We start from the raw sequence: 18,434 nt of genomic DNA, 5'->3' as shown, positions 1-18,434 counted from the left end.
TGGATTTTGCTAATAATCTGCACTGGAAGTGACTACTTCCCCAGTCATGCTTTTGATGAGACCTCAGATTCGGTCAGCTTCTAGACTGCCGTCAGGTGAGACCCGGGAGCAGAGAACCCACCTAGGCCATGCCTCAGCTTCTGATTCACAGATGCCGGGTAAAAATAAATATGCTTTGCTTTAAGCCCATAGGGCAATTTTGAAAAGCGCTAACGTTTGGATCATCGGAGCCTCGGAAGTACAGGAGAAATAGCACGGAGCGGGAAACAGAATATTTGAACCAATATTGGCTGAAAACATCTCAAATACAGGAAAGGCATGAATGTACAGGTGCAAGGTCATCGGAAAACTCCCAACAGGATAAAACCAAAAAAAGAAATCCATGCCCAGACACGGGCTGGTCTGGAAGATCTCTTGCAGAAAGAGAAGAACAAAAATAAACAAGCAAGCAAAAGAAACAGATAAACAAGCCATCACAACACAAAGCCATTGGGATAGAGAGAGGTGTAGACCAGACCGGGGGAGTGATAATGAGAGTTGATGTTTAGAGGAGTGTGTGTGTGAGAGACAGAGACAGAGTCAGAGACAGAGAGACAGAGCCCTAGCCCAGAAGGAAGAACCACACAGCCTGTCTCCTCCTTAGGATCCCTTCATCTTTCTTGTAGCCTAGAAGGCACAGAGTCCCTACTGAGCCTGGCCTCTGGTGATGCGGGTCAAAGGTCAAGGGGACTTGTGGCTTTTAAAATCTTTTTATTTTGAAATAATTTCAAACTTAGAGAAAGATTGCAAGGTAAATACAAAGAATCCTCCTATACCCTTTACCTAGATTCACCAATTGTTAATATCAGGCCACATTTGCTTTGTCTCCATCCAATACATCTAGTTACAGATCTGTGTCTCTCTCTCTATATATATAATTGCATGGCGATGAGTTCTTAAAGGGTACAGGCTAGGTGTTTTGTAGATGGGTTGAACTTTTAAACCTCACTGCCAAGTGCCCTTGGGGTCCAAAGATGTCTTGGCAACAGAGTTGAAAACAGGTGGAAGGTCCTAGAACCGGAGAAATGGATGAGCAAGCCAGGCGTATTCATTTTCCACCTTCCCCAGCACCTCGGCTCAGTGGTGGTTGTGAATTTTCCCCCCATGTAAACATCCCGTAAAGGAAAGATGCAGAGAGAGGGGAGGAAAGAGGTATGAGTTCTGCCAGATGTGCCTCACTCTGTCGGTCTCAGATTTATTTGAGGCCAGTCTTCCTCATGGACTCCATGCTCTTGGTCCTGGGACTTCACTGCATTCACATATTATGGAATATTTTTAATGACTCTTGACCTTTTCACATGCAGTGTTTCTGTAATTTCTGGCCCCCTTCTTCCCATGGTGAACTTTCACTTCTCCTTCAGACTGTGGCTCAGAGGTTATCAACTCTGCAGAAGGATCCAGATCCTGCCCAAACCTGCATGCTTCGTCGTTTCTTCTCTTGGCTTCAACGCTTTTTATTACCTTGTTATAGCGTGTTGGATATAATTTTTTTTTACATATTTTAGCTTTCTGGAAACGTTTATAGGAAATAAATGATCTCTAATATAAGTGATATATCCCCAGGGTCCAGGCTGCTGTCTGCCACAGACAAGCTGTTCAATAAATGTTTATTGTGTGAAGAAATAAATGCACTAAAAGTGACTGGATACAATTGTCATTGTTAGCCATTTAAAAATCATCCATAAGAACCAGATTAAATTTACAGTTGGTTTTTAATATTGATCAAAGGAGTAGTTCTGCTTTCTTAAAGGCAAAACCATATGGACCTAAGACACCAAAAACGCAAGACTGCCATCTACTGATCAACATGTAAGCAAAGACACACTGAGATGCAGTGGAAAATACATGTTAGTTTCAATAATGGCTCCTTAGTAGGTTACAGGAAATGGGAAGGAAAGATGGAAACAAAATTAAGAGATGTTGCTATGATATTTTCCTGGAAAATATTTTCTTCTAATAATTCATGCAAAATATGATAATTTTATTTTTTTGTAATCATAATTTTTTTTATGTTTATTCATTTTTGAAAGACAGAGACAGAGCACAAGCAGGGGTGGGGTGGAGAGTGGCGGGAGAGGGGGACAAAGAATCTGAAGCGGGCTCCAGGCTCTGAGCTGTCAGCACAGAGCCCGACTCAGGGCCCGAACTCACGAACCCGTGAGATCATGACCTGAGCCGAAGTCGGATACTCAACCGACTGAGCCACCCAGGTGCCCCTCTGGCACCCATCTTTTTGTCCCATCTGGTTTTGTTCCCTTTCCTCATTTTTACTTTCTATCGGACAACTTGAAATTTTTTATGATTCTGTTTTATTTCTTTTTGTGGCTTGTTAACCATAATTCTTTGTTTTGTTATTTTAGTGGTTGCTTTAGAGTGTAGAGTGTACATCATTAAATCACAGGTCGTCTTTTTTAAAAATATTTTTACTGTTTATTTATTTATTTTGAGAGAGAGAGGGAGAGAGAGAAAGAGAGAGAAAGAGCTCATGCGGGTAAGAGCAGGAGAGGGGCAGAGAGAGACAGAATCCCAAGCAGGCTCTGCACCATCAGCACAGTGCCCAACACGGGGCTTGAATTCATAAACTTGAGGATCATGATCTGAGCTCAAATCGAGTTGGATGTTTAACCGACTGAGCCCCCCCGGGCGCCCCAATCACAGTTTATCTTATAGACTAAGAACGTTAAATAGTATATTTGCATTACCCTTGCCCTGTTAACCTGCCTGCTACCTTCCACATACGCATACACACACATGCACATATCGCACAGCACACACACACACACACACATCACACAGACACCATGTATCACACACCATCGCATGCCCCATAACACGTGTCACACACGCACGCGTACCACACATGCGTGCATACAAACGTATGGCACACAAGACAGGTCCTGTCAGCGCGTTATTGCTTTGGCCTTGCTGTTATTTGTGTCAGCGGCAGTTTGTTTTCGTTTTGGCATCCTCTGAGAAGACCAGCTTGGGAAGAGCTCTGCCTGGGTCCACAGTCACATCCACGACGGTGAAAGTCATGGGGATCTGCAAGGACCCGCCATGGGGCCAGGGGTTCAGGACCTCAGCCCTCAGCCGCGTCCGTGTGCCGGTTACTTCGGGGGCAGATACGTCCCGCACTGGGCGCGGGGCCCGCCACCATCAGATGCGCCATCGGGGCACGAAGAGCCACTGGGTGGCAAATGGGCGGGAGTGTCTGTGAAGGGCCCAGAGGACACAGAGAGACTCCCGTCCGGGAAGGGAAGAGAGGAGCCCGTTTCACGGTTTGGGACCCGCGGGGCCGCGGCTGGGCGAGCTCTGTGTCCCCGAGGGCGTCTCCTACTGCGGAGAAGGGCGGCGTCGGAGTCCCGTCCAGGGGCGCGGAGGAGGAAAATGGGACACCGAGCGGGACGGAGACGCAGGGGGCTTGCCTGGCCGACGCCATGACCCTGAGAGACGCCGCTGCTGTCGCCACCCCTCCCCGCCGCGCCCCTCGTCAGTTACAGAACCGTGCGCGGCCCCAAACCGGCACAAACGTCGGCCCCGAAGGCTGGTGAATCCTAAAGCCGGTGGTGGCAAACGTGGACCGATCTGAGTCAGTCTGGGAACGGACGCTCCGCGGGCTTCCCGAGCTGAGATGCTCCGGTGCTAAGGTCACAAAATAGTTGACGGGTTTATTAATCTGCCCCGCCTTTTTATGGCTGTGACAGAGGTATTCGGTGCTAAGATCCGGGCGATACTCCCCTCCTCCCGGGAACCCCGCGGCCCTCCTCTTCCTCCTCTCGGGACCCCTGCGGTCCTTCTCCTCCTGCTTCCGGGACCCCGCGGACATCCTTCCCCTCCTCCTCCCCCGGGGACCCCGCGCGGCACTCCTCCTCTTTCCCCTCCTCCTCCTCCTCCTCCCGGGACTCCGCGGCCCTCCTCCTCCTCCACTTCCTCCCGAGACCCCGCGGCTCTCCTCCTCCTCCTTCCCCTCCTCCTCCTCCTCCTCTTCCTCCCAGGACCCCGCGTCCCTCCTCCTCCTCCCCCCCCCTCCTCCTGGGACTCCGCCGCCCTCTTCCCCCTCTCCCTCCTCCTCCCGGGACTCGGCGGCCCGCTTCCTCCCGGACCTCGCGGGCGCCGCCCCAGACCTCCTTCCGGGACCTCCGGGCCCGCCTCCCACAGCAGTTTCGTTTCAGAGCCCGCGGTCGGCGAAACCGGGCGTCGGGAGGCGGCGGCGGCGGCGGCGGCGGCGGCGGCGGCCCGGGCTGGGCGGGCGTCCGCGGCGGGGGAAGCAGGTGGGACAGGGCGTCGGCGCGGGGTCCTGGGATGCGCGCGCGCGTGTGAGTGTGAGCGAGCGTGCGAGTGAGCGGGGGGGGGGGGGGGGGGGGGGGGGGGCCGGGGGGGGGGAGCGCCTTCCCCCGTGCGGGCGGGCCCCGCGTGTGCCGGCGGAGAGCACCCCATCCCCACCCCTGCCGGGGCGCCGAGGTCCCCAGAGGAATTCCTCCGTGACTACGAGAGACGGTCCCGGCACCTTGAGCGGCACCCCCGTTTTCGGTTGTGTTACTGTCAAAGGAAAGGCCGCTCTCGGGGCGTCCCCGCCGCTCTGCCCCCCGCAGACGCGCGGAAGCGGGCAGTGGGGCACGGAGCGAGGTCCCCAGCCGCGCCGCGGTGGGCGCGGGGTCGCCCCCTCTGCTCCTGGTCACGCCTCCCCGTCCGGTGTCCTCCTCCCCCCCACCCCCTGTCTGCTTCCCGCCTCCCCCTACACCCCGCTTCTGCGGAGCCCCTGCGCTCCGGTCACCCCGAGACGCAGGCCCCGGCCTGGAGAAGACACAGCCCGCTCCCTAATTCTGCAGGAGCTCTGCCCCCCACGACAACCCCTCTCCCAGCTCCTTCTAGTTCTTTTCCCTCAGGCTGAGAGGACTCCGGAAAGGACACATCGGTTCTTCTCCTTGTCTTGTTTACTTTCATTATCGGTCCTGGTCCTGGTTGGGGCTCCCTGAGACTCTATTAACCCGTCGTCTTTTGTTCCTTGTGGGACTGAGTGCGGTGGGGTGGGGCGAGGGAGGGGGAGTGGCAGCGGGGTAGGGTAGAGTCACATTGGATGACCTCCATGGAATCCCTCATAGACCACCCAGTTACCTCGGTGTTCCTACCAGTCCCAAAGAAATAGTTCTGGGAATAGTGACTCTGGATGTTTCCTAGAGCAGGAAAGAGTATCACGCTCCCTCCCTGACTCCTCTCTTGCTGCAGGAAACCTTCCTTGTCCTCTGTCAGTGTTTCCTGGAAGGAAACTTTATGCAGTGACAGAGTGTTGCCTATGCTCTTGTGTAGCCACCAGTCACCGCAGCTGTTAAACGACTGAAATGTGGCTGGCCTGCTTGAGAAGCTGAATTTTTAAGTTTTATTTAATTTTCACGAATGTAAATGTAAGCGGCCACACGTGATAGTCACTCCTGTTTGGCACAACATAGCAACATTTGCTTGAAAAATTCTTAATGTTTATTTATTTTAAAAAGAAAATTTTTTAATGTTTATTTTTGAGAGAGAGAGAGAGACAGAGTGCATGCTGGGGAGGGGCAGAGAGAGAGGGAGACACAGAATCGGAAGCAGGCTCCAGGCTCCGAGCTGTCAGCACAGAGCCCGACGCGGGGCTCGAACCCATGAACCCTGAGATCATGACCTGGGCCGAAGTCGGACGCCCAACCGACTGAGCCACCCAGGCGCCCCTAACGTTTATTTACTTTTGAGAGACAGAGCGCAAGTGGGACAGAGGCAGAGAGAGAGGGAGACGCAGAATCCCAAGCAGGCTCCGGGCCCAGAGCTGTCAGCACAGAGCCCGCCACGAGGCTCGAACCCGTGAACCGTGAGCCGAAGTCGGTTGCTTGACCCGCCGAGCCACCCAGGCGCCCCCAACGCAGCTACGCTTTACGTATCATCTAAATTCCAATCCGTTTCTTCTCTCGAGAGAGAAGACTCCGAGGCGCGTGGAGGCCAGCGCAGGGCACCGCGCCGAGGCTCGGGCGACGTGTACTTCCATCCCTGTGGATTTTCATCTCTGCCTCTCGATCCGGTATTGGAGCCTGTCAGGCAGAGCCATGGCCTGCCCCATAGTCACCAAGAAGATGAAGGAGGAAGTCACCTGCGCCATCTGCCTGCTCCTGATGGCGGAGCCCGTGAGCATCAGCTGTGGGCACAGCTACTGCAGACAGTGCATCAGCGACTTCCTGAAGAACCTGCACCAGGAGGAGCCGTCGCTCAATGTGTTTTCCTGTCCCCACTGCCGGGCTCCGTTTCAGATGGCCAGCGTCCGGCCCAACAAGCACCTGGGAAATCTCATCGAAGCCATCAAGGAGATGGACCAGGAAATGTCATGTGAGGAACACGGAGAGTTCCTGCACCTGTTCTGCGAAGACGAAGGCCAGCTCATCTGCTGGCGCTGTGAGCGGTCACCGCAGCACAAAGGGCACGACACAGCTGTCATCGAGGACGTGTGCCAAAGCTACAAGGTAGGCGCGTGGACCGGAGGGGCTTTGGCGAGTACCGCTCCCATGCTGCCCCCCGGGCCTGAGGTTTCGAGGCCTGTAACCCGAGAAAATGACCCTGAACTACAGCTGTCATCACGTCATCAGGTCCTGTCTTTCGTGGTGTGAAAAATGGTTTATTGTGGGTCCTCATTGAGTCAAGTCCTGACTGTCCATCTCGACCTCCGGCGGGAAGGCCACCCTCTTGTCCCTCTCCATTCTTGCTGTGGGGCGCTTGTCCGTGCTCCAGAACGCAACGCGCTCGAACCCAGCCCTGCGTGGTTTATTGCCGCACCCCGTGTGTGTCATTTTAGCAACCACAGTGGGCGAGACTGTGATACACTCTGCACACACAGGAAACAAAGATGTGTCCTACACCTTTCAGGTGTCCTACAGTCTAGTAGGGAGGACACATCCGCAAAAGAGATTGCTCGGAGTGAGCTGGCTTGGGTGGTGGGGGTGGGCACCGAGTGGGAGCGGCGTCTGACGAGCCTTCTGAGAAGTGACTCCTGAAGGACAGGTGACAATTAACCGTAGACAGAGGCCTGGAGAAAAGAGAGGGCAGGGCGTTCCAGAGAGAGGGGACTGTGCAGAGGCACAGCGGGGCGTGGGATGGAGGGAAAGGCGGGTGATGGGCTGGGAAAGGAGGGTCTGGGCCCGGAACCGCAGCTTCAGCTCAGAGTCTAAATCCTAGCCCAGAGCAGTACTGGTCACTGGTCACTGGTCACTGGCCGGGGGGGGGGGGGGGGGGGGGCTTTTATTTGCAAATCGGAGGATCAGGCTGACTTTGAAAAGGATGTCTGGCCACCGATAAAGTAAAAATAGCAAGGGATAAAATTCAGATTATTCCCATAAGGAGGGGGAAATGGGACAGTTTCAAGCAAGATTTGGGAAGGGTTGCTGAAGGGTTTGGAAATGATTGTTCACGGAGGCTGAGGTGGACGGAGAGGTTTGGGGCAGCGCCTACGTTTCTCACTCCGAAGCAGTAGAGGCAGGCTGGCCTTTGCCACAGGGAGCGAAGGAGGGGCACAGACCTGGCGCCTTATTCTCTCTCTGTCCTGCTTAGACTAGAGGAAGATTGTTGTCCCCAGTGTGGTGCTCGTGGTTCCCTCCCCCATGAGGTGGAGGTGGGTTTGGAGTAAGACACTGGGTCCCCTGGGTAGAAAGGGCAGTATCGTCTTTTCCTGACAAGCTTCATAGAGCCCTTTCCTGAGAACACTCGAGAATTAACGAGTATACTTACTGGGTTTACAGAAGGCAGAGGCTGACTCTTGTAGCATTAGCCACAGCTAGCAATTTGGGGCAGCTTAAAATTGTTTTCCATGAAAATGTGAGAAACTATTTTGAAAAATAGCCCAAAAGCTTGATATCGATACTAAATCATTTCAGACTGGCTTCGTGGATTATCACTCTTCAAAAGATACCAGCACTACCCTCCTCCATTAGCCGTCTCCATGAACTTGAGCTGGCGTCCTGGTCTTTCCTTCCCGACTTAGCACAGCACACACAAAGTTCCCTGTGCGTCAGACATTCTGGCATTGGTTGTGTTCGGTTCAGCACATTCTTTTATAAAATCTACCTTGAAAATTTTGTTTAATGTTTATTTATTTTTGAGAGAGACAGAGACAGAATGCGAGTGGGGCAGGGGCAGAGAGAGAGGGAGACACAGAATCCGAAGCGGGCTCCAGGCTCTGAGCCGTCAACACAGAGCCCGGCGCGGGGCGCGAACTCACGAACCGTGAGATCATGACCTGAGCGGAAGTCGGGCGCCCAACCGACTGAGCCACCCAGGCGCCCCAGTATCCAGTGTTATTCTAATAGTCTGGGAGGCGTGGGGTTCCTCTTACGTGCCTAAAGAAGAGTTGTCACATTAAATAGACTTTATTCACCCCATTTTCCCTTCAGGAAAGGCTCCAGAATGCCCAGACGAACTTGAAGCAGCTGGAAGAGGAGTGTACGAAACAGAAGGTGCTCGCAAGAAAGCAAATAAGCGAATGGAATGTAAGAATTTGGGTTCATTGATCTCAAGCTATTTTCTACCCTAGAGCAAAGGCGCGGCAGGTGATGGGTAAAACAGGATGATCATTTATTTTCCCTAAACCAGACCAAATAAAACCCGATAAAACCCAGAGAAGAAACCGTTACGTGCTTCGATGCCCGTGGTGGTCTACATCTGTGAGAATTTATCTCCAATCCCTTCAACTTTCCAGTAGTCATGGGCTGGAATGCCTGTGTAGGTGAGAGCCCTCCTTGCCTACGTTTCAAATTTGAAACACCTCACGGTACCTTCCTGGTTTGAAGGCCTCAACTTGATTACGCTGAAACGTTGACCACAGAGCAGAGTGCGTTCGCTCATAGGTTCAGAGGCCAGTCTTTGTGAACACCGAGAAAACAGTCACTCCGGGTTGACCTCCTTGGCTGACTGGCTGCCCATGATCAGAGATGCATTCCTGCATGGAAATATTGATGTAATCCATCAACACACGGCCCAACCCCTCAGGCTGGCCGACCGCTTTGCCTCTCTCGGGGGTCTCTTCCGATCTCTGCCCTGCTCCTTTGGGTGCGGATGCTAAACCCGCAGAGGACGCTCTCCCTTCCCTCATTTCTGGGATCTTGGGCCGCGGGGAGGATCTTGATTATAACTAATACGTACAGTGGGGCACCTGGGCAGGGCAGTCGGTTAAGCGTCGGTCTCGTGATTTCAGCTCAGCTCCCGGTTTCACGGTCGTGAGATTGAGCCCTGCGTTGGGCTCCGCACTGGTGCATGGAGTCTGCTTGAGATTCTCTCTCTCTCTCTCTCTCTCTCTCTCTCTCTCCCCCTCTGCCCCTCCCCTGCTTGTGCATTCTGTCTCAAGAAGAAAAAAAAAACCAAAAAACACTAATATATACGGAAAACCCACCCAGGACACTTTTAGCACGACATCTCAGTCATCTAAACACTGCTTGAATTGGGAAAGCACTGGTGGAAACTACAGTTCTGTATCTCCCAAAATGAAAGCCTGGTCCCACAAGATGTGTCATCTGGCTTCTGTCAGTCTACACATAACTATGATAAAATCCTTCCACCCCGACCTCCCCCTGCTGGTAGCACTGACCTTCCCTGCTGGCCTGTTGTCTCAGAGTCACGTCTCCACGATGTTCATCGCGAGCTTTTGCTTCGGGCCATTCCCTCAGGCCCAGAAATACCTCTTTACACCCCAAATAAAAACTGGGGTTTCCCCCCCCCGTAAACCTTTAAAGCGTTTGGCTTCAGCCCTAGTTCCATGATCAAATTATCTGGCGCTCCCGCCCCTCCTTCCTCCTGCATTTGGCCGAAGAAGGGAATCAATCGGGTGACTGTATAGAATTGTGACAACTCTCCCACATCTGAGAACAGCCTACAGCGGAAATTTGTGACAGTCATCCAGCTCCAGTGACTCCTGGGAAAAGGATGTCACAGTAGCTGTGAAAACTTTTCTTCCGCGTGTATGTTAAAGTATACGTAACACAGAATTTACTGTTTTAATCTTTCGCAAGTGTACAATTCCATGGCACTAAGTATTTTCTCGTTATTGTGCAACCATCACCACCACCTATCGGTGGGAACCACTGGTGGGAACCCCTCTCCGGAACCTTTTCATCAGCCCAAACTGAAACCCTGTGCCCACTAAACGCTCAACTCCCCATTCCTTTCTCCTCTCAGCTCTTGGTAACCACTCTCCCACTTTCCGTCTCTATGAATTTGACGAGTCTATGTGCCTCATGTGAGTGGAATCCTACAACATTTGTCCTTTTGTGTCTGGCTTATGTCGCTTAGCATCACGCCTTTCAGGTTCACCCGTGTCGTAGCGTGTGTCCGAATTTCGTTCCTCGTCGAGGCTCGGTAGCGTTCCGTTGCCTATCCGCCACGTTTCACCACTTCACCCGCTGACGGGCATTGGGCTTGTTTCTGCCTTCTGAGCTTACTTTCTTGACTCTAGGAGAAGATAGAGAGTCAGAAACAAAAAATCCAGTCTGACTTCAAGAATCTTCAGAGCTTTTTGCATGAAGAGGAGAAGTCTTACCTGTGGAGACTGGAGAAAGAAAACAAGCAGACTCTGCAGAGACTGATGGATAACGAGGCCACTCTGAAACAGAAGAGCCAAGAACTCAAGAGTCACATCCTGGAACTAGAGAAGAGATGTCAGAGCTCAGCCCAGAAGTTGCTGCAGGTGGGGCCATGCGCTTGTGGGGAAGGCACCCTCGACCTGTTAAGAGAAGAAGGGTGGGGCACCTGGGGGGCTCAGTCGGTTGAGCGTCCGACTTCGGCTCAGGTCACGATCTCACAGTTCGTGGGTTCGAGCCCCGTGTCGGGCTCTGTGCTGGCCGCTCAGAGCCCGGAGCCTGCTTCGGATTCTCTGTCTCCTTCTCTGTCTGCCCCTCCCCCGCTCACGCTTTGTCTCACTCTGTTTCTCAAAAGTAAGTTAATGTAAAAAAAAATTAAAAAAAAAAAGAGAGAAGAAGGGTGAGGGAGCGTGGGAAGATTGGCAAGTTGCCTGTCTCACTCAAAAGTGGCACATCGATGAGGGGAATTTAAAGGAATGTTTGGATACACCTCGGTATCTACAGGGTGGCCTTCACTAGTCTATAAGGTACCTTTATGCGAATCAGAAAACTAGACCCCCACTGGGTGGACGTGGTGGGGTCCTTGGCCGAACAGGATCATGGGGTAGCTTTTGCCACCATCCGCCTCTGTCCCATGTGCACAGAACCCTGACTGTCAAACTGCCTCCTGAAACGCTCCGCCGGGAGACTGGCGGATGTTCAAGTGGGGCAGCCAGCGAGAGTGACAGTTTTCCCTGATTTGTTCATAGAGCCCCCCACGGCCCTTATGGGGCCTTCTTTCAGCTGAATGAAAGACCCAGCCCAGTGAGGTCAACTATGCCAGGAACTGTTCGTTCCAGTTTCTGCTAATGGAACTAGAGGTTCTCCCGCTGTAAGTGGGAGACTGTACGTGACCTGCCGTATCACTGTGTGATAACTGCCCCCACCGTCTTCGTGGCCCATTTGCAGGGGGCTGTGCGTGGATTCGCCGCGAAGGACCCTCTGTGGCAGCCGGTCTTTAATATGGGCTCGCTCGGAAAGAAATGAGGTCGAGGCAAGAAGGAAGTCTTGCCAGCGGGCATGTGGGCAAAGCTTCTGGCCTCTTGCGTCAGCATCCCACAGGCTGTGACTGCAGACCCCACAGCTTCCCACAGATCTCAGCAAGGCAGAGAACAGACTCAGAGGCTGACCAACGTCCTGTCATGCCGAACATCGCAGGAGGCTGGGGTGGGGATGATTGTATCCAGTGTCCGTCAATATCTGAGGCTGGGGTCACTCTCTTTGCTTCTTTGGAAGGAGCATTTCCGGAGAGCAGCCCGTGTGCCAGTCCTCACGAAATACTCAGGTTCTCACACTCCCCTTTTTGTCTTTGTTTCTCCGTAGGATGTGAAAGAGACTTTGCGCAGGTAAGTCCTATATGAATGCGGGAGGGGAGGGCCCGGGTAGATCGAGCTGAATGGAATGTGTCACTGAAGAGACCCTTGGCCTCTCCTTGTTCTAGAAGTTCGGCTGTGAAGCTGGAAACACCAGAGGCCCATTCTTTGGAGGTTCATACTGTGTGCAGTGTTTCTGAGCTTTATTTTGATATGAAGAAAATGTTAAGGAGCTATCAAGGTATGTGAAGAATCCCGAAATGCTATGGGTGGAAGGGACCTGAGGTGGTGATCACATTCGCCACCTGTCCCCGGGCAGGCTCCTAGCCAGAGAGGTCATTTAGTGACGTTTAGTGGTACTTCAGCGGAGACATAGCATATTGGTTATCTGTACAGACCCTTCAGATTCCTGCTCTCCTGTATATTAGCTGAGTCATCCCAGGCAAACAACTTCCTCGGTTTCCCCAGCTGAAAAACGAGGATGGGAAGAATTTCCACTTCCTTGGGTTGTTCATGAACCGTAAATATGTCCACGTGTGTAACGTGCTTAGCGCAGTGCCTGGGACATAGTGTGTGTGGTTAATATTTTACTCAACTCTCAGAATGATGTAAGAAAGATAAGTAAGTATTACGGACTTTGGCTCAAATGACTTTAGGACCGCGGCCCGGATAACACAGACGGTAAGTGCTAGAACCAGGATGGAAACCAAATTTTACCAAGTCCAAAGCCAGAGCTTTTTGCTCTGTTGTTTCTCTCCCTCAGTGCTTTCTGTGTTTCCACTACTCTTATTTATAATTACAAAATTTAAAAAGCTCTGAAAACTGAAAGTGTTCTAAAACTTGTTTGGCCACAAAATCGGAGCTAACCTAAAATGATTTGGCAGCTGTATAATCTCTACCGGTAAACAAATGTAGCAGCCTAAAACACCACACGCATATTATCTCACAGTTTTCGTTGGTCACAAAGCTGGGCACAGCTTAGTTGGTCTTTTGGTTAGGATCTCACAAGGCTGCAAATGAAGGTGTTACCCAGGCTGGGTTCTCATGGAGACCAGCTAGACTGGGGAAGAATCCCCATCTAAGCTCACTCAGGTTGTTGGCAGAATTCATTGTTTTACGATCGTAGGGCTTAGGGCCCTGGCTTTTTGGGAGCTGTTGGCTGGAGACTGCCCTCGGCTTCTAGAAGGCACCCCTCAACCTCTTGCACATGGGCCTCTTAACATGGCCGATTTTCTTAGTAGCATAGAGTTTATCATTAATTCTCCCAATTTTTAAATTTCTGTATTCATTCCAATTTTGCCTTCTCTCTTATTTTCTCTTTTGATAAGTCTTTTTAGAGGTATGCTTGTTGTATTAGTCTTTTCATGAAAGCTACTTTTGGCTTTTCCTTCTCCATCGCATTATTTTCATTTCATTGGTTTATTGTTTATTTGCCTTTTTTTTTTAAATATTTTTTTTTAACGTTTATTTTTGAGACAGAGAGAGACAAAGCATGAACGGGGGAGGGGCAGAGAGAGAGGGAGACACAGAATCAGAAGCAGGCTCCAGGCTCTGAGCCATTAGCCCAGAGCCGGACGCGGGGCTCGAACCCACGGACCGCGAGATCGTGACCTGAGCTGAAGTCAGACGCTTAACCGACTGAGCCACCCAGGCGCCCCTGTTTATTAGCCTTTTTTTAAAAAGAAATTCTTTTTGGGTTTCTCTGTTCTTTTTCTAATTTAAGTTGGACAGTTAGCTTCTTAATTTCCAGCTTTTTTCTTTTTCTAAAATAAACACTTAAAGGCTATAAAATTTTCCTGAAAATTCCACCTTAACTCCACCGTATAATTTTTTATATGTAGCATTCTATTATTGTTCAAGTCCAAATATCATCATATTATGATTTAGCAACATTTACATTTCCTATTATTTAGAATATTTTTTTAACTTAAAATTTAAAAAAAATTTTTTAACATTTTAAATTTATTTTTGCGAGACAGAGTGTGAGCAGGGGAGGGGCAGAGAGAGAGGGAGACACAGAATCCGAAGGAGGCTCCAGGCTCTAAGCTGTCAGCACAGAGCCTGATGCGGGGCTCAAACCCACAGACCACGAAATCATGACCTGAGCCCAAGTCAGACACTTAATCGGCTGAGCCACCCAGGTGCCCCAAGAATATTTTTTTTAATGTTTATTGATTTTGAGAGTGAGAGAGAGCACGGGGAAGGGGCAGAGAGAGGGGGAAAGAGGGGAGAATTGCAAGCAGGCTCCACGCTGTCAGCACAGAGCACGACCCGGTGCTCGAACTCAAGAACGGTGAGATCGTGACCTGAGCTGAGATCAAGAGTAGGATGCTTCACCGACTGAGCCACCCAGACGCCCCTAGAATGTTTTTTATTATCTTTATGTTATTGGTTTCTAACCTGATTGTACTGAGGTCAGAGAATATGGTCTGTGCAATATAGATTCACTGGAATGTGTTCAGACTTACTTTCTGACTAGTCTTTACTCCATACATCTATCTATACCTGAGAAAAGTGCATAGTCTCCGTTTATTAATTGCCGAGCTTTACATATATTTATTAGGCTGGGCTTGTTGGGTTGTTCAGAGCTTTCATATCTTCCCTTTTTTTGCCTGCCTGATCTATCAGTTATAGAAAAAAGAGTGTTAAAATACCGCGTGATGATTGTAGACTTGTCTGTTTCTCCTTGCAATTCTGTAATTTTTGCTGTCCTGGTTAGTTCTGGTCCTTGACTTCTCCGAGTGACTAAGACGGTGATGATGCAGATGATAGTGTTTCCATTACTAACCACTTATTGGGCACTTACCCATATTCCAGGAACTTTACCGAGCATTAAGCGCGTACGTAAACTCATTCAGTTCCCCCGCAATTCTTTGTGAAAGAGATGACAATTTCTCGTTCATAATGTAACAAAATTGAGCCCCGGAGCATCACTTGCCTAAGCTCTCGCCACTGGGAAGAGAGGTGCTTGGGTTCCAGCACAGGCTGCTTTAACTTAAATTAAACTGTGCTCTCACAACAAAAAATGTGCCTTTCTTTCTTTCTCTCTTTTTCTTTCTCTCTCTCCTTCCTTCCTCCATTCCTTCCTTCCTTCCTTCCTCCCATTTTTCTTCCTTCCTCTCTTCCTCTCTCCCTCCCTCCCTTCCTCCCTCCCTCCTTTCCTGCCTTCCTTCCTTCTTTATTGACTTACTTACTTAGTTACCTTTTTTTTTTTTTTTTTTCAGTCAACGTGACTCTGGATCCAGACACAGCCCATCATGAGCTAATTCTGTCTGAAGATCGGAGACAAGTGACTCGTGGATGCTTCCAGGAGAATCTAGGCAATTCCTCTAGGAGATTCACTGTCTTACCCAGTATCCTGGGCTGTGAAGGCTTCACCTCAGGAAGACAGTACTTTGAAGTAGATGTAGGAGAAGGAACTGGCTGGGATTTAGGAGTTTGTTTGGAAAACGTGCATAGGGACATTGGCGTGATACAGTGCCCTCAGTCTGGATTCTGGGCCATCAGACTATGTGTAAAGAAAGGCTACGTAGCGCTCACCTCTCCCCTAACCTCCCTTTATCTGAGGGAGCAGCCCCTGGTTGTGGGGGTTTTTCTGGACTGCGATGTCGGGGTTGTATCCTTTTACAACATGACCGCTGGCTCCCACATCTTTACCTTCCCGAGGGCCTCCTTCTCTGATACTCTCCGGCCCTATTTCCGGGTTTATCAACATTCTCCTTTGTTCCTGCCTCCCCCAGACAAGTAAGGAAAGTAGCAAAACCTTCTGGTTTAGCTAACGTAGAAAATATCATGGAAATCCCTTGAGGGCAGAAATTTGGTCTGTTCTTTTCACTGCTGTTGCACTTAGAACTCTGCTGCACTTGTGGCTACTTAATAAACCTGCTTTGAATGAATGGATGGAAACTGCAGAAATCCACAGATGGTCAGCCTGAGCTCGAGGAAAGCAAGAGAATAGCAATGATCACGCATTGTCTTCTGCAGCCCCTCCGTGGGTTCAGAGCCTGGATTGACAGGAGTCTCTGGGTGACCCACAGGGTGACCCAGGGCTCGGGGGGTCTGCGTTCTCCCGGTTTGTCGGATGCCGTATGAACTCATGGGTGGGGAGTGAGGGAAAGCTGCAGTTGTGTCTGCCAGCTGCAAGAAAGAGCAGGAAAATCAAAATAGCAGTGACGCTTCGAACCGCTGACCTCGGATTAATCATCTGAGCCCTAGGCCCGGATGATGGGGCGAGTGCGGATGCCCACCACGCCTAGCGAGCTCTGTCTGGGCAATAACAAGTGAAGTGTGAAAAGAAGAATGAAATGTGGTCTACGACGAGATGTTCCGAATGGAGAGAAAGAATGAAAACGAATTTTCTTGGGGGACTCGGTGCACCACCTAGAAAGCCATCTTCCTTCGTCTTATCCCTTCTCTAAAAGTCAATGGTTCCTTTGTTAAGATGCTGTAAGCCCCAGTGCCAGTCACACCTTTGAGTTCTTCGTCTCCGAGTGCTCCCATGTGTCTAGGGAAAACTCCATTTCTCCTCTACCCTCCCACCCCTACCTACCGTGGCTGGATAGTTCACTTCTCACGACAGGTGCAATGTCCTACTGTTCATTTCAATTCTGACCAGTAACGAAAGTTCAAGCAGACCCCACCGGTTGAGGGCTCAGTCCCGCAAGACTGTCCCCAGCCTCGGAGCCTGCTTGGGATTTTCTCTCTCCCTCTTTCTCTGCCCTCCCCTGCTCACACTGTCTCTGTCTCTCTCAAAATAAATAAATAAACTTCAAAAAAAAAAAAAAAAGATACACAGGATGGGGTCCAAAAACGTTCCTAGTACAGGAGCTTCTGTCCTTAGTGGGGTTGGGGGTATGTCACCCAGCACGTGGACATGTTCATAACCCAGAAGCTTCTCCAAACCCTGTACCTTCGGGATTTTTATGGAGGTTCCATCACAAAGGCACGATCAGCTGTTACCCGATTACCAGTCCCCCCTCCCTTCCTTTCCAGAGGGTGGGGCGGAGGCGGGGTAGGTGGGATGACGCTGGAAGTTCTAAACCATGGCTTGGTCTTTCTGGTGACCTGCCCCCCGTCCTGGAGCTATCCAGCAGCCACCCAAAGCTGCTTCGTTAGAACAAGAGACGCTCCTATCACTCAGCAAGTTCCAAAGGATTTAGGAGCCGTGTGCCAGGAACTGGGGGCAGTGACCAATACATATATTTTCTATGATCTCACGACACGTTAATAACTTCTCTTTGTGTCCTGTCTTTTCTTAGTCTAATTTACGGGACCCTAGTTGGAGAACGTAAGATAGGAAGAGGGAAGAGATCCCCCTCCCCCCAAGGAACCCCAGTCGTATGTGTTCTCTGGCCCCATCGTCTGAGTGCATGGACCTAACTTCTGGAGCCTCAGACCCACGGGATATTTGAGAGACCACATCTTTGCGCAGGATAAGTCACTAAGTCGTCTCTACCTCTAGGTGTCCTGCAGTCCCATCTTCTCCATAAGTGTAGTCTTTCCCAGCGTAATAGAGTACTCTGCTCAGAGAAGTCTATACCGTGAAACACTTAGACTGCTGAATAGGAAAGAACAATGATAAACATTCAACTAAGACCTTTTTTTAAATTAACAAAACAAACCTTTGGAAGCCATAAGGGTAATAGAGATAAAATGAGAAACTGATTCAGGTGCAGGCAAGTTCCAGAAAGAAAACAAAGTTCTCGTCCTTAAGGGGAAAAATGCTACCATACTGGATAAATCATTGACTATTCGAATGCAGAGTTTTAAAAAAGAAAACAGGAAGTAAAATGGAATCAAGAGAGCATATGCAGGAAATCCTAGCTTTGAGAGTAATTTGAAGAATTGCGTGCAAATAAATTTGAAAATTTTCAGAAATTACTTTTTAAAAGAAATCGAATGACCTAACTGATTCAAGAAGGGGAATGAAAATCGAAACATTCTAATACATGCAAATGACATTCAGGAAGTTACAGAATCCTAATTAAATACACGGAAACAAAACAGATAATGAGTAGATGATTTTATGGCTACTCCCCCCCCCCCCCCAAAGGAATAGCAACACATTGCTATTGGGAGATTAGGTTAAGTTCTGTTGACTAGACAACCCAAAATGAAAGCGGCTGAAAGAGGTTCATGTCTCTCCCATACAAAAACAGTCCAGATGTAGAAGTCCAGGAAATCCAGAAAGTCCGGGGCCGGTATGGAAACTCCGCAGATTTGCCAGGTTCCTGTTAGCAGCCCTTCCCCCACAGCCGGGATCTAAGCCGGCTAGAGCTCCCGCCATCTCGCCTGCATTCCAAGCTGTAGGACGGAGAAGGGAACATGGAAGTAAAGGGCATGCATGCGACAGCTATTTTTGACGTAGCTTCCTAAAACCTACCGTACAACTTTCTGCTTGCGTTGTCTCAGCCAGAACTTAGTCACCACATGCAGATATTAAACTGTTCTAGTTAGTGGATTT

At 50.2% G+C, this 18,434-nt stretch overlaps 2 protein-coding genes across 4 annotated transcripts in view; both read left to right on the top strand.

The window, feature by feature from the left end:
* Window positions 1-18,434, top strand: part of LOC125939383 (histone H2B type 1-A) — a 373,771-nt gene that overhangs the window by 171,354 nt on the left and 183,983 nt on the right. The window lies entirely within an intron of this gene.
* Window positions 3,913-17,950, top strand: TRIM38 (tripartite motif containing 38). Its single transcript, XM_049654727.1, has 7 exons — window positions 3,913-4,310; window positions 5,983-6,521; window positions 8,442-8,537; window positions 10,496-10,726; window positions 11,982-12,004; window positions 12,100-12,212; window positions 15,196-17,950. Exons 2-7 carry the CDS (start codon window positions 6,111-6,113, stop codon window positions 15,717-15,719), a joined length of 1,398 nt encoding a protein of 465 aa, XP_049510684.1. The 5' UTR covers window positions 3,913-4,310; window positions 5,983-6,110; the 3' UTR covers window positions 15,720-17,950.

The sequence above is a fragment of the Panthera uncia genome (genome assembly GCF_023721935.1).
Source record: "Panthera uncia isolate 11264 chromosome B2 unlocalized genomic scaffold, Puncia_PCG_1.0 HiC_scaffold_25, whole genome shotgun sequence".
In the NCBI taxonomy this organism is placed as follows: domain Eukaryota; kingdom Metazoa; phylum Chordata; class Mammalia; order Carnivora; family Felidae; genus Panthera; species Panthera uncia.
Note: the sequence above shows the minus strand (reverse complement) of the source record. Positions and strands in the feature narration are given on the sequence as shown.

Excerpts from the sequence above, each read along its gene's own strand:
- TRIM38 (XM_049654727.1), top strand. The coding sequence starts at position 6,111 with ATGGCCTGCCCCATAGTCACCAAGAAGATGAAGGAGGAAGTCACCTGC. Across the intron at positions 8,538-10,495 it reads AGCAAATAAGCGAATGGAAT|GAGAAGATAGAGAGTCAGAA; the intron begins GTAAGAATTTGG and ends TCTTGACTCTAG. Across the intron at positions 10,727-11,981 it reads CAGCCCAGAAGTTGCTGCAG|GATGTGAAAGAGACTTTGCG; the intron begins GTGGGGCCATGC and ends GTTTCTCCGTAG.